General features: G+C 48.5%; 1 protein-coding gene across 1 annotated transcript in view; it reads left to right on the top strand.

Moving 5' to 3' along the window:
- Window positions 1-13,827, top strand: part of NPHS1 (NPHS1, nephrin) — a 19,518-nt gene extending 5,691 nt beyond the window's left edge. The window contains exons 13-28 of the mRNA XM_021707645.1: window positions 5-179; window positions 608-748; window positions 830-970; window positions 1,512-1,633; window positions 2,530-2,698; window positions 2,798-2,954; window positions 3,047-3,198; window positions 4,897-5,008; window positions 5,093-5,274; window positions 7,838-7,894; window positions 9,923-10,042; window positions 10,182-10,206; window positions 10,315-10,390; window positions 10,549-10,642; window positions 10,740-10,855; window positions 13,176-13,827. Of these exons, the coding sequence (XP_021563320.1) occupies window positions 5-179; window positions 608-748; window positions 830-970; window positions 1,512-1,633; window positions 2,530-2,698; window positions 2,798-2,954; window positions 3,047-3,198; window positions 4,897-5,008; window positions 5,093-5,274; window positions 7,838-7,894; window positions 9,923-10,042; window positions 10,182-10,206; window positions 10,315-10,390; window positions 10,549-10,642; window positions 10,740-10,855; window positions 13,176-13,307 (1,971 nt within the window). The 3' untranslated portion in view covers window positions 13,308-13,827. The remainder of the gene's footprint in view (window positions 1-4; window positions 180-607; window positions 749-829; window positions 971-1,511; window positions 1,634-2,529; window positions 2,699-2,797; window positions 2,955-3,046; window positions 3,199-4,896; window positions 5,009-5,092; window positions 5,275-7,837; window positions 7,895-9,922; window positions 10,043-10,181; window positions 10,207-10,314; window positions 10,391-10,548; window positions 10,643-10,739; window positions 10,856-13,175) is intronic.
- The last annotated feature ends 324 nt before the right edge of the window (window positions 13,828-14,151 follow it).

Here is a 14,151-nt window from a genome sequence, read left to right as displayed (position 1 = left end):
CCCCAGGCTGGAAGGCGTGGCCACACAGCCCCCGAGCGCCCCGTTCAAAGGCTCCGCCGCGGCCAGGAGCGTCCTTTGGCGAGTGTCATCCCGCGACCATGGCCACCGCGTGACCTGCAGCGCCCACAGCGTCGAGCTCCGCGAAACCGTGAGCTCCTTCTACCGCCTGGACGTGCTGTGTATGTGCCCCGGCCTGGCACCCTTGCTCCCCGCCTGACCCTAAACTACTGGCGTCTTCACTTTGACACTGTCCTGGATTCCGTCCTGAAACTTGAAACTTTCCTAACCTGTATCCAGACCCCTGGCGCTGCGCCGGTTCCCATCCTGCACTCCCCGTCTTCATTTTGACCTCTCTCCTGACTCCTGATCCCTCTCTCCATCCTTAAACCTGACCCTGGACTCTACCCTTTCGCTAAACTGGATCCTAATTTCTATTCCGAACCTTACCGCCAGCTCATCTCAGAAAGTAATTAATTGTTGCCTTGTCCACAACCAGAAACCTAGCCATGACCCCGACTTCAACCTTTGAGCCTGTGCCTGATCTCAAATCAGTTTCTGACCCAGACCTTAACAATAACCTGGACTCCTTGCGCTGTCCCCTCTGAAGACCCTCCAGAGTTCCTGGGGGAGCAGATGTTCGTGGTGACCGCAGTGGAGCAGGGCGAAGCGCTGCTGCCCGTGTCCGTGTCCGCTAATCCCGCCCCTGAGGCCTTCAACTGGACCTTCCGGGGCTATCGCCTCAGTCCAGGTGCAGAAAGTGGGCATGGAGGGGGGTGCGGCTCCCCGGGGATGGGAGGGCCTGCCGGGCCCTTACCCTGGCCTTCCTCAGTTGGCGGCCCCCGGCATCGCGTCCTGTCTGGCGGGGCTCTGCAGTTGTGGAATGTGACCCGCGCCGACGACGGCTTCTATCAGCTGCACTGCCAGAACTCGGAGGGCACTGCCGAGGCCCTAGTGCGGCTGGACGTGCACTGTGAGCCCCCTCATCATTCTAGGAAACCGGGGAACTCTCCCCACCACCCCCTCCAGAGAGCCATGGAAACCGCACCCACCAGAGGAATCCGCACACTAGAGTTTCCTAGCTGTGGAAGCCCCGTCCATCCAGGGATATCCACCCATCCTGGAACCCTCCCACTTGGGAAGCCCAGACTAGGATGTGGAAGACCCACTGTGGAACCCCTGCCACTAGAAAGACCCAATGTGGGATCTCTGCACAGAGAGGGGGCATGCCTACTTGGGCCCCTTTAAGAATCCAAGCCCACTGTGGAAGCCCTAACCCCAGAGAATTCTGGAAGCCAGCCTGATCTACCGTGATCACCTTAGAGGCACAGTAAAGGGTGGGGGGCAACTCATGAATCCCAAGATCTCTCCTCCAAGTGCTCTGCATTAAGGGCTCACTGTACCCATATGCATAACTTTCCTGGACCCTCTAAGACACCCTTCCCACCTGAGCCCTCTCCCACCATTGCTGTCTGGACCCAAGTACCTTCTCCAAGACTCTGCCTCCCCACCAGATGCTCCTACCATCCGCGCGCTCCGGGACCCCACTGAGGTGAATGTCGGGGGTTCTGTGGACATAGTCTGCACTGCTGATGCCAATCCCGTCCTCCCCGGGATGTTCCACTGGGAGAGGCTGGTGAGGAACTAACCCTTGGTGAATGGAGGTGGAGTCAGGGGGTGTGTCCTTGGGAGTGCGGACCGCACGTGTGTGACCCTGTATCGCTCCATGCTTGTCAGAGCATGCTCCAGAAACTGACAAACTGTCTGTTGAATGGCAAACTAATGGATAGGTGGGTGAATAGATAGCCAGGTGAGTGGGTACGTGGATGGAGAGATGGGTTGATGGCTGAGTGGATGAATGGGTGGATGGATGAATGAATAAATAGACAGATGGCCTAGTGAAGTGAAGGACAAATGGATGGGTGGCTGGATGGTTAGATGAGAGAAATGAGTGGTAGACAGATTAGATCGGAGGGTAGATGGTTGAATGGAAACACCATCGGTGGAAAAAGGTCTGTAGAAGGATGGTGGATGAACTGATGGGTGAATGGATGGGTGGAGATCAACGGACAGATGGATAAATAGGTAGCTGATGGATGGATGAAGAGAGGCCTGAAGCTCTGGGTGTGTGCACGCATGAGTGAAGAGACTGGGCGAATGGGTAGAGGGCTACAGAGGTGGAGAGAAGCGTGCATGGAAGGAAGATGCATCGTTGGACAAGTGAGTGGGTGAATGGATGGAAGGGTAAATGAATGAAGGGACAGGAAGATGGTTGTATGATGAACGGGCAGGTGGATGGATGATTCGAGCCTGAGTGACTGGATCAATGGACGGGTGAGTGTGGCCTGGATTGGTGGATGAGTAGATGGTTTGGGTAAATGATGGATGGATGACAGGAGACATTCTTTATTTGATAGCTCTGTGGAGGGTGATCGTCACTCGGAGAATGAGGCTACAGAAGGGGCACGGTTGGGGGGGTGATGGATCTGGGACCGGGCTGGGGGGCCCAACTCCTGAATCTTGAGCTTCCAGGGGGAAGAGGAGGACCAGAGCTTAGATGACATGGAGGCGGTGTCCAAGGGATCCACAGGGCGCCTGCGGATTCACGATGCCAAGCTGACCCAGGCTGGTGCTTACCAGTGCATCGTGGACAATGGAGTGGCACCTCCAGCACGAGGACTGGTCCGTCTTGTTGTCAGATGTGGGTAACACCTCAACCCTTGACCTCAAGGCCTGCCACTAAACCTACAACCCTTGTGTTCTCCCGCAGACCTTATGTTGACTCCCCAACCCCTCCTAGTTGCCCCTCAGGTGGAACATCCCACTCCCCTGACTAAAGTGGCTGCAGCTGGAGATGGCACCAGTTCTGCCACCCTCCACTGCCGTGCCCGAGGTGTGCCCAACATCGTCTTCACTTGGACCAGAAATGGGGTCCCTCTGGACCTCCAGGATCCCAGGTGAGCCAAGGCCCAGCCAGGCAGAACTCCAGCTCCAACGCTGGACCCTCAGCCCTGGTTCCTCTCCCTGAGTCCCTGTCCCATCTTCTCAGGTATACGGAGCACACATACCACCAGGGTGGAGTCCACAGCAGTCTCCTGACCATTGCCAATGTGTCTGCAGCCCAGGATTATGCCCTCTTCATGTGCACAGCCACCAACCCCCTTGGCTCGGACCACACCAACATTCAACTCGTCAGCATCAGTATGGTGGGAAGAGGCTATGAGGGTGTTGAGGGGTGGTGATCTCCGAATCTATTTCCAAGTCCCTGATTGGCCCCAGACTTCCAGCATTCCTGAAACTGAGAACCTGTTTATGTGTAAGGATGGCATTTTTGTTGGCCTTGAAAATCCTAGTGGAGATTGGTTCTTCAGGGAAACCACAACAAAGGCAAAACAAAAAAAGATGGAGTTGAGGGACTTACTGGCTCAAGTAACTGAAAAGTAGATTTTCAGGGGTTGCTGGATCTAGGTTCAGTCCTCTTCAAGAACTCTCCATCTCTTAGGTCTGCTTTTCTCTGTATTGACTTTTTTCCAAGGTTCCTCATAGTGGTCTGTTTTTTGGTTTTGGTTTTGGTTTTTTTGAGTCAGAGTGTCACTCTGTCGCCCAGGCTGGAGTGCAGTAGCATGCTCATGGCCACCCCAGCATCGACCCGCTGGGCTCAGGCAATCCTTCCACCTCAGCCTTCCAAGTAGCCAGAACTACAGAAGCACGCTACCATACCTGGCTAATTTTTGATATATTGTAGAGATGAGATCTCGCCAAGTTGCCCAGGGTGGTCTCGAACCCCAGGGCTCAGGCAGTCCTCTCGCCTTGGCCTCCCAAAGTCCTGGGATTACAGGCTTGAGTCACTGTGCCTGGTTAGTGTGCTGTTAGAATTCCCAGAGGAAATAGAATTCTTTCTCTTCTAACAGTGGTATGAAAATACCAGAATTAAATTTTGCCAGCTCTACTTGGCTTCCAGCCCATCGTTGAACCAATCATATGGCCGGAGGAGGCAACCTGGTCACATATCCCTCGGTCTAGGAGTGGAGTCACTTCCATCAGAAGCGTTTGGCCTGAGAATGTTGTGGAGGGGTGATATTCCAAAGGAAATTTAGGTTCTTGAAACCAGAAGAATGGATGTGAGATTGGTACCAAAAAAAATCTACCACAGAAAACACACACACACAGAGTCAATCCTCATTATTTGCAAATTCACCTACTTCGCTAACATGTATTTGTAATCCCAATGGTGCTTTTGTGGTCATTTGAGGATGTGTACAGAGTGGCAAAAAATGTGTCACCTGATGTGCACATTCCTAGCTGAGATTGAACAAGGTGACACTCTGTCTTCTTGTTTCAGTTCTCATACTGTATCCAAGTGTCCTTTTTGTGGTTCATTGCATGCTTTCTCTCTCTCTCTCTCTCTCTCTCAGCATTTTTGTGCTTTTTATCAGAGATTTTGCTGTTTCAGTTGGCCTCCAAGCACAGATCTGAAATGCTGTCCAGTGTCCCTACACTCAAGAGGCTATGGTGTGCCTTACAGAGGAAATACTTGTGTTGGATGAGTTTTGTTCAGACATGAGGCATGGTGCAGTTGGCTATGAGTTCAATATCCATGCATCAACAATATGTGTTAAATAAGGTGCCTTTAAACAGAAACACACATAGAACAAGATCATGTATTGATTGATTTATAAAAATGTTGTGGTGAGAGGTTTGAAGAAACCTGACCCTGAATTTCTCCCAAAAGCAATAGTTTGGAATTTGCTAGTTTGGTGTTCACAGTGACCTTACAGAACATGACTACCACACATAATGAGAAATGATTGTATATTTAAAATAATTCTTAAGAAAAACCTGGAAGGAATCTCCTAGAATCCTTTTGTATCCTCTACTTCCCCATCCTTCTGCCCATAGGCCGTCCTGACCCTCCATCCGGATTAAGGGTTTTGAGTGTGACCCCGCACTCAGTGGGGCTGGAATGGAAGCCTGGCTTTGATGGAGGTTTGCCACAGAAGTTCCAAATCAGGTAGGTCTCTGACAAGGCAGGAAGGGGTAGCAGCCAGTGGGGCTGGGGCGCTTTCCTGAGCTGACTGTTTTCCCTGTTGTGCAGGTATGAGGCCCTGGGAATTCCAGGGTTTCACTATGTGGATGTCCTTCCGCCCCAGGCCACCACCTTCATACTGACTGGGCTGCAGCCTTCTACACGATACAGGGTCTGGCTACTGGCCAGCAATGCCCTGGGGGACAGTGGACTAGCTGACAAGGGGGCCCAGCTCCCCATCACTACCCCAGGTGGGAAGGGACAGTTTTGAGCAGATTGGAATGTTCCTCAGAGGACTTACAGGGTGACATAGTGAAGTGCATACTATTCATATTCCCCTTTTACAGATGAAGAAACTGAGACCTAGAGTAGCTAAGCAAATTGTCCAAGGTCACACAACTAGGAAAAGGTAAAATGAAATTAAAACTCCAGAGACCAGTCTTTAGCCACCAACCTATATTGTCTGAATGTGAATAATGACCAAGGGAGATTAGAAAATAGTTTGAATTAAATAAAAAGTATAAATATAAAGATCTGGGGTTGTGGGCGAGCACAGTGGCTCACGCCTGTAATCCCAGCACTTTGGGAGGCTGGGGTGGGAGGATTGTTTGAGCCCAGGAATTTGAGACCAGCCTAGGCAATGTAGCAAGACCCTATTTCTACAAATTTTTTTAAAAAATAGCTGGGTGTGTTGGTATGCACCTGTAGTCCCAGCTACTCAGGAGGCTGAGGTGGAAGAATCGCCTGAGCCCTGGAAGTCGAGACTGCAGTGAGCTGTGATCGTGCCATTGCACTCCAGCCTGAGTGACAGAGTGAGACCTCAACTTAAAAAAAATTGAGAGTTGCAGGCAAAGCAGTGCTTAGAGGGACATTTATAGCATCAAGTGTTTGTATTAGAGTTTTTTGAAAAAGAGAAAGGCCTCAAATCCACATTCTAAATTTCTCTCTTAAGAAACTAGAAAAGAACAGAACCAGGTGTGATGACTTACACCTGTAATCCCAGTATTTTGAGAGGCCAAGGCAGGAGGATTTTTGAGCCTAGGAGTTTGAGATTAGCCTGGGCAATATATTGAAACCCCTATCTCTACAAAAATTTTAAAAATAAAAATAATAAAAGAAGAACAAATTAAACCCAAAATAAACAGAAAAAGGGAAATAATCAAGGCAAGAGCAGAAATTAATAAACCAGAAGGCCAGGCTCAATGGCTCAGCCTGTAATCCCAGCACTTTGGGAGGCCAAGGTGAGAAGACTGCCTGAGCCCAGGGGTTCGAGAGCAGACTGGGCAACTTGGTGAGACCTAGTCTCTATAATAAGTCACAAAAATTAGCCGGGCATGGTGGCATGTGTCTGTAGTTTCAGTTACTTGGAAGGCTGAGGCGGGAGAATCGCCTAAACCCAGCAGGTCAAGGCTGCAGTGGCCATGAGTGTGCCACTGCACTCCAGCCTGGACGGCAAGAGTGAAACTCCAATTCTAAATACATAAATAAACAAAACAGAAAACGAGTTCTTTGAAAAAATCAATAATATGTATAAAGCTGATCAAGACAAAAGAGAGAGAAGATACAACTTGCCAATAGCAAGAATGAAAGAAGGGACATTACCAGTGATTCCACAGACAGCATGAGGGTAATTAGGGAATATTATAAATAACTTTTTTTTCTTGAGTTGGAGTCTCACTCTGTCGCCCAGACTGGAGTGCAGTGGCCGCTCCCGGCCACCGCAGCCTCGACCTGCTGGGCTCCGGCGATCCTTCCGCCTCAGCCTTCCAAGTAGCCGGAACTACAGGTGCGCACTGCCACACCTGCCTAATTTTTTATTTATTGTAGAGATGAGGTCTCACCAAGTTGCCCAGGCGAGTCTTGAACCCGCGGGCTCAGGCAATTCATTCACCTCAGGCTCCCAAGGTGTGGGATTACAGGCTGAGCCACCCGGCCCAGCTATTATGAACAATTTTATGCCAACAAATTCAGCAACTTTGATGAGACAGACACATTCCTATAATATGACTAGTGAGTACATTATGATTCTGAAAGGCACTGTAGTGCGGTAGTTGATCCCACAGTCTGGTTCGGGGAAGCCTGGGTTCAAGTCCTCTCTGTCGTTTCCTACTTGTGTGACCTTAAGCAAGTGCCTTAGTTCGTAGAATAAGGGATATCACAGATCTTTATGACTCTGTTTCTGAAAGTAAGGCCTTTCTCAGGCAGTAGTGAGGTTTAAATGAGCGAATATGTCTAAAGCGCTTTGAACAAGGCCCAGTACAAAGTGAGTGTTATTTAAATATTAGTTTAAAGAAAAGCCCTTTGCTCACTCTCTGTTTACTTTGCCCCATGGAAGCTTCCTGTGTCTGTCTTCCCCTCCCTGACAGAGAAGCCTCTTTCTCCTGGAGGAACCCTTTCCCAGCCCTACAATCTTCCCTGTTCTTTCCCCCTGCCCCATTCTAGTCTTTTCTTTGAGCTCTAAAACATAAAGTACTACACTCACCTCCTTTGCTTCAGAACTTATATCTCTATTAAGGGCTAGAGCATTCAAAGTCTTTTTTTCTGTTAACTCAACACATTGGTAATTCAGATGAAAAGAACCTTGCACATCATAAAGCACTCATTCATAATTAATTATTGCTGTTAGCATTCGAATTGCTATTAATAGTATTGCCACTATTAGCAGCAATTTCCAACTCTCTTTGAAATATTCTTAGGAAACCATATACTAGTTCCTATAAGCCTGAAAAGCTTAAGAAGAAGCTGAGAATTATTTAAGGCTCATCTCAGACTTTTAGCGTTAATGCACGATCTCTGTGTCCACCCTACCCCCAGGCCTGGACCAGCCTTCTGGAGAACCAGATGATCAGCTGCCCACAGAGCAGCCTGCAGGCAAGTCCCCAATCCCCAGAATCCCTGCCCTCTCCCTTGAGAATGGTACCTCCTGGTCTCTGACCACAAACTCCTCTGCTTTGTGGCCACAGCTCCTTAAGACTTGGCTTTGTCCCTGCCGACTCCCACCGATATTCTTAGCTCTTCCTCTTGCTTGGAGTGATAAACTTTCTATCTTCCTGGGGGATCAGTTCTATTCTGGGCTGGCCTGAGTCACCTCTACAGTCGACTGGAAGCCTGACTGGGACTGGTTTGGTCTGGGATGGCCTCCTCACATGTCTGACAGTCATCTGGCCCTGGGTTGGGACAATGGAGATCACTGGGCCATTTGTATCTCCTTGGCTTGTTCACATGGAGGTGGTCATGTAACCAAGTCCAGACCTGTTCTGCTCACTATACAACAACCAATAAATTGAGAGACAATGAGTTGGAGCGAGGAAAGTGACTTTATTTTAGAGAGCTAACAAACGGAGAAAGTGGCAAACGAATGTCCTCAAGAACCATCTTAGAGTTACATGGGCTTTGCTTTGTCTTTTAAGTTTAGGTAAGGGGAAAACGAGGGGGAAGATATTCAGGTACCAGCAAGAGTTGGGGGGAGATTTGGGAAACCTCTTTGTCCTTGGGTGATGCTCTTTCATGTGATGACAGCCAAACCTTCTTGCTCCTATAAATCTTTAACAAAACACAGTTGGTTGCTTACAACTTTAATCCCAGAATTTGTTTTGGAAACCACATGATTGCTGTTTTTGCACTTTATCTCTCGGCTCTAACATTATCCTAGCCTATATGCAGGAATGGGTAGAGGCCCCTTAAACAACAATGGAGTTAGTGTGTTAGTTCTCTTGCTGTTTTCACTGTTACAACCACAGGGGTCTCAAGAGCAAAAGAGGGTAAGTTTCATTTTACTAGCACTTTCCAAGTTTCTGATTCTGTCATACTTGTTATTGTCCCATTGGCCAAAGCAAGTCACATGGCTCTACACAGAGTCAGGGTGGAAGAGGACTACTCAAGAGAGTAAATATGAGGAGGAGATGGTAACCGTCTGGCAAACAATCCCTTTCAGAGCCTGAGAAGAAGGTTGCAAGTGACAGAAATTCAGCTGTTGTCTGTATTAAAGAATGCCAAGTGGCATTTAGATGAAAAGAATTTTGGATTCAGGTGCTCAAAAATTTCACCAGTGATCTGTTTGTTACCCTCTCTCAACTTTACCTTCATCTATAGTGGCTTCTTTTTTATGTTCTTCCATCAAGAGGGTAATGAAGTCCTTCCCTATTCCACTTCTTGGCAGCCAGTACAATTGTCTCAAATGTTCTGGCAAACAAACAAACAAAAACCATTACAATACAATCACTATGGAATGGGGTTTGGGGCTTTCATTGCCAGGGACCATGTGCCCACCCTAGAGTCCAGCCTGAGCCCTCTAGACTGAAAGTAAGGGAGTGTCTATTTCCCCAAAAGAGAACAAGTGCTGTCAGTAAGAGCCAGGGAAATGGATGCCAAGTGGATGTCTACTTATAGGGACTCAGCCCTGTCCTCAGGGATATAGCAGAGGAGTCAGCCTTATACTGGCTAGAATGGAAACTGGTGCAAAGAAGTCATCTGAGATGCGATTTCAACGGAGAATGGAATTTGTTTGAGAAGGAAGGACATTTGAGGACAGACACTTGACTGTTCCAAAACTCAGAGGTGTGAATTTGCTTCCACGATTCTGGAATCAGCCAGCAGTTAGTGTGTGGCTGGAAGGCCAAATGCCAGGATCTGTAGTTGGTGGGCCAGGCTGGAGATATGGGAAGAGGCTAGATCACGGAAGGCAAAGGTAGGATCTGCTGTAATGGCTCGTCTTGAGAAAGGAGCCACCTGACCTTGGGTGGCAGAAAGGGGTGGGGACGAAAGCCCCTCCCCATCTGCTCTTTTGACCTTGGAGGAGGGACTTTGCTTGGCCAAAGACAGGCATTCTCAGAGAATTCTGCTCCAGGCCTCGAGCCAGTTGCTTGGGACTCACTCTAAGGAGTATCTTCTACCTTCCAGGGCCTCCGAGGCTGCCCCTGCTGCCTGTGCTGTTTGCTGTTGGGGGTCTTCTGTTGCTCTCCAACATCTCCTGTGTTGGGGGATTCCTCTGGAAGCGGAGACTGAGGCATCTTTCTGAGGGTGAGCAGAGACCCTCTCCCTGCCAGGATGGAGCCCCAGGGGCAGTGGGGAACCCTGGGGCGACTGTGGGTTGAAAGTCATCCCAGGGCCAGGTGGGCTTGCAAGGGGTCTCTGACCCCTCTTTTCCTATTTCCGTCAGGCATCTCAGAGAAGACAGAGGCTGGGTAAGTGAGGATATTTTTCTGTACTAAAGGCTCTGAGGGAGGGAGTTTTGAGGTGGCAGATGGCAGAGGGTCCACACCCAACTGCCCTCCGCCCCTGCATCCCGGAAGGTCAGAAGAGGAGCGAGTCAGGAATGAATATGAGGAGAGCCAGGGAACTGGAGACCGGGACACACGAAGCTCCATGGTGAGCAGGGGTGGCTTGGACAGCCCCGCTGACAGGGCGCTGACCATGACTAAGATTCCACCCTCAGCTCTGGGTTCATCATTGCCCTTTCCCTGAACTGTGGAGTCAGAGGATGGAAAGGGCTTTATCTGCTTTGTGTGTGTATGTGTGTGTGGCAGGTTAGTACCACAGAAGCAGAGCCATATTACTACTCCATGAGGGACTTCAGCCCCCGGCTTCCTCCCACACTGGAGGATGTGTCTTATTCCCAAGGTGAGTTGTGGCCCCACCAGGACGTCCCCCACTCAGAGATACCCCTGATGTCTGGACCAGGTGTCTTGATCATCCTTCCCTTCCACTCCAACTCCAGGTTTCACAGGTCTTGCAGATGAGGCTGTGGCCTTTCCTGGGCACCTGTATGATGAGGTAGAAAGACCGTATGCCCCGTCTGGGGCCTGGGCACCCCTCTATGATGAAGTGCAGATGGTGAGGAGCTTTGTGTTGGCAGAAGTCTTTTCTGGCTAGTGCTGCAAGCCCACCGCCTACTGCTTGTGGTAGTTAGGGTAAGCTAGCTGCTGTGGCAAAGAGGCTTGGCCATAATCCAGTCTGTTTGTTTCTCACAGAGGTGAGTAGCCCTGCTGTACATGGTTATTATGGAACCCAAGTTTTTTCCATTGTGTTCCTCTGTCATCTCCTAGTACATCATGCAAGTCTGCATGCATGGGCCAGTTCATGGGGGTTTCAGTCAGTGGGAAAGAGAAAAGAAAGTGTGATGGGGACACAACCCTGCCTTGTTGCCAAGGCCCTGCAATGGTGCACACCACTCTGCTTTCATACCACTGGTGAGAACACAGTCACATGGTCACACCTAACTGCAGAGGAGACTGTGACAGTGTTGTCTAGCTTGGCAGTTATGTGCCTCGCTACAATTCTGTTTCTGTGGGAAAAGAAGGTATGCGTTTCCTTAGATAAGTAACCAGATTCACTACACTGGTTGAGCAGAGAGAAAGAACTTTTTGGCCCACAATTGAATGTCAAGGAATAGAATTGTCTTCAGGCCCAGCTGGGCCCAGAATTCTCTTCCTAAAAATACCCCTGGAAAATCCAGGCTTGTATTGTATTAGATTAGAAATCTTCGTAGAAAGAAAATGCCTCTTTTTTTTTCTTTTTTTTTGAGTCAGAGCCTCACTGTCACCCAGGTTGGAGTGCAGTGGCACAACCACAGTCACTGCAGTCTCAACCTTCTGGGCTCAGGTAATCCTTCCACCTCAGTCTTCCAAGTAGCTGGAACTACAGGCATATGTCACCATGCCTGGCTAATTTTTCTTGATTTATTGTAGAGACTAGATCTCGCCAAGTTACCCAGGCTGTTCTCGAACCCCTGGGCTCAGCCCCCAAAATACTGGGATTACAGGCATGAGCCACTGCATGCAGCCATGAGAATGCCTCTTTTTCAATAGCTTCAAATGCCTAATGCGACACTTATTGCTAACTTGGGTCACATTCTCATGGCTGAACCCATCACTGAGGCAGGGGATAGAATATGCTCAAAGGACAGGCCTGGATCCATGCCCAGCATGGGGTCAGGGAGTAGGGGCAGCCCTGGTCAAATCGCTGGACTAAGAGTGCGAGAAGGACAGAGAGCCCAGAGGGACATGAAGACACTGGCTGGGCGGGCAAGAACAGTTGGCAGGCACATTGGCCACCAACCAACCCCACCCACTGCCACACAGTAAGGGACATGGGTCAGGATCTCTGACTTCCTGGGTGACCTTGGCAAATGTTCTGGCACCTCTGGGCCAAGGATTTCTCTCTGTAACAACATTCCCTTGTGGGGCACTGTTCTCAGATCAGAGCTTTCCACCAGTCTGGAAATAATGCTCACAAACGCTGTCCATGGTGCTGGATCATATGCGCCCTCTGAAGCACAGATGGAATCTGCAGACTTTTTCTGGAAAGGGCCAGATAGTAAATATTTTGGGCTTTGTGGGACATAAGGCCTTCCCCAAAACTACTCAAACTCTGCCACTGTAAAGTAAAAGCAGCCATAGACAATACATAAATGAATGAGTGTGGCTGTGTTCCAATGAAGTTTTATTTTTGAACACTGTAATTTGAATTTCATACAATTTTCCTATGTCACACATACTATCTTTTTTATTTTTTCTCTTACAATTACAAAATGCAAAACCATTCTTAGCTCTTGGGCAGTACAAAAACAAGCGGCAGCCATATCTGGTTCATGGGCCAATCTGCTCCAAAGTTTGCTCATCTAAAACAACCATTTTCCCTCAGCCCTAGGATAAAACACATCCTCAGTAAAGACCACTCTTCATGGTCTTTTCTTCACTTCTATTTTGATTGGAGAACTGTTTTGGAGATTCACAGGGCTAACAGACTTATGACTCACATTCCACAATCGCCATAGCTGATGTCATGGACTTTTTAAAAGGTTCATATATCTAACATTTACATTATTTTCCTCACATCAAATTGTGGGGTATCCTGGGCTTGCTTCAAAATAATCCAGTTGGTGGAGGTGAGGGATGAGAAGATAGAGATATAGTTGAATCAATTGACCAGGCATTGATATTGTGTAAGTTAGGTGATGGGTACATAGGGGTTCACGAAAGGAGTTCATTATAATTACACTCCTCTTTGCAAATGTTTGGTTTTTCCACCCGTCATTAAAAGCTGAAACTTTTTTTTTCCTGGGAAGTTGAGCAGAGCTGTGTATCTCCCAGGTCTGCGCTGACGGTCCCTGGGGGCATCACTTTATGGTTCTAACTCCAGTTTTACCTTTTAGGGCCCTGGTGTCCTCCATTGGCCTGAAGATGAATATAAGGGCCCAAGAGGAGTCTATGATCAGGTGGCAGGAGACGTGGACACCATGAGACCTGATTCTCTACCTTTTGAACTGAGGGGACATCTGGTGTGAGAGCCTCTTCAACACCTTTTTCTACACCCATGGGACATAACACTCCAGTGGTTTTTCATTCCAGCCTGGGCTGAGCTTGTTGAGTGAGCTCCATGACACAAAGGAACTGGGCGGTTTCAGGAGGGGACAGGGAGGCCTGTGTGTAAGTGACAGAAGATGATTCAAGCTAGTGCCAACGTCTAAACAAGGCTCCTCCTGGATTTGGCTTTAGAATCTAGGCTTCTCCAAATGGACAGGGTGAATTGTCAATGACATCTCAAAAATGAAATGCTGTTCTAGAGGTCCTTATACTTTTTGAAGTTAATTTTCAAAAGTGGGAAAAGATATTAAAAGTTCTTCATTTTGAATTCAGTTACACCTGAAAGACATAATACAGGTGGAGTTTATGAACCGATGTTATATTCTACCTATTCTTGTTATATTATCTTCTACAGTTATCTAAAACATGATGCATAAACTATGACATACATGTAAACACAGACACTATAGAAAATAAAATATACACAGACTATTACAAAAAGCTGGATGCAAAAGAATACATCGTGTATAATTTCCTATATTGAAATTCTAGCCAGGTACGGTGGCTCACACCTGTAATCCCAGCACTTTGGGAGGCCGAGGTGAGAGGATTGCTTGAGCCCAGGATTCAAGACCAGCCTGGACAACATAGCAAGACCTTGTCTCTACAATAAATAAAAAAATTAGCTGGGCATGGTGACATGTGCCTGTAGTTCCAGCTACTTGGAAGGCTGGAGTGGAAAGATCGCCTGAGCCCAGCAGGTCGAGGCTGCCATAGTCATGTGCGTGCCATTGCACTCCAGCCTGGATGACAGAGTGAGACTCT

The sequence above is a fragment of the Carlito syrichta genome, unplaced genomic scaffold, assembly GCF_000164805.1.
Source record: "Carlito syrichta isolate Samal-C Ts95f unplaced genomic scaffold, Tarsius_syrichta-2.0.1 Scaffold123311, whole genome shotgun sequence".
In the NCBI taxonomy this organism is placed as follows: domain Eukaryota; kingdom Metazoa; phylum Chordata; class Mammalia; order Primates; family Tarsiidae; genus Carlito; species Carlito syrichta.
The sequence above is the reverse complement of the archived record's forward strand: the minus strand, read 5'-3'. Positions and strand labels throughout refer to the sequence as shown.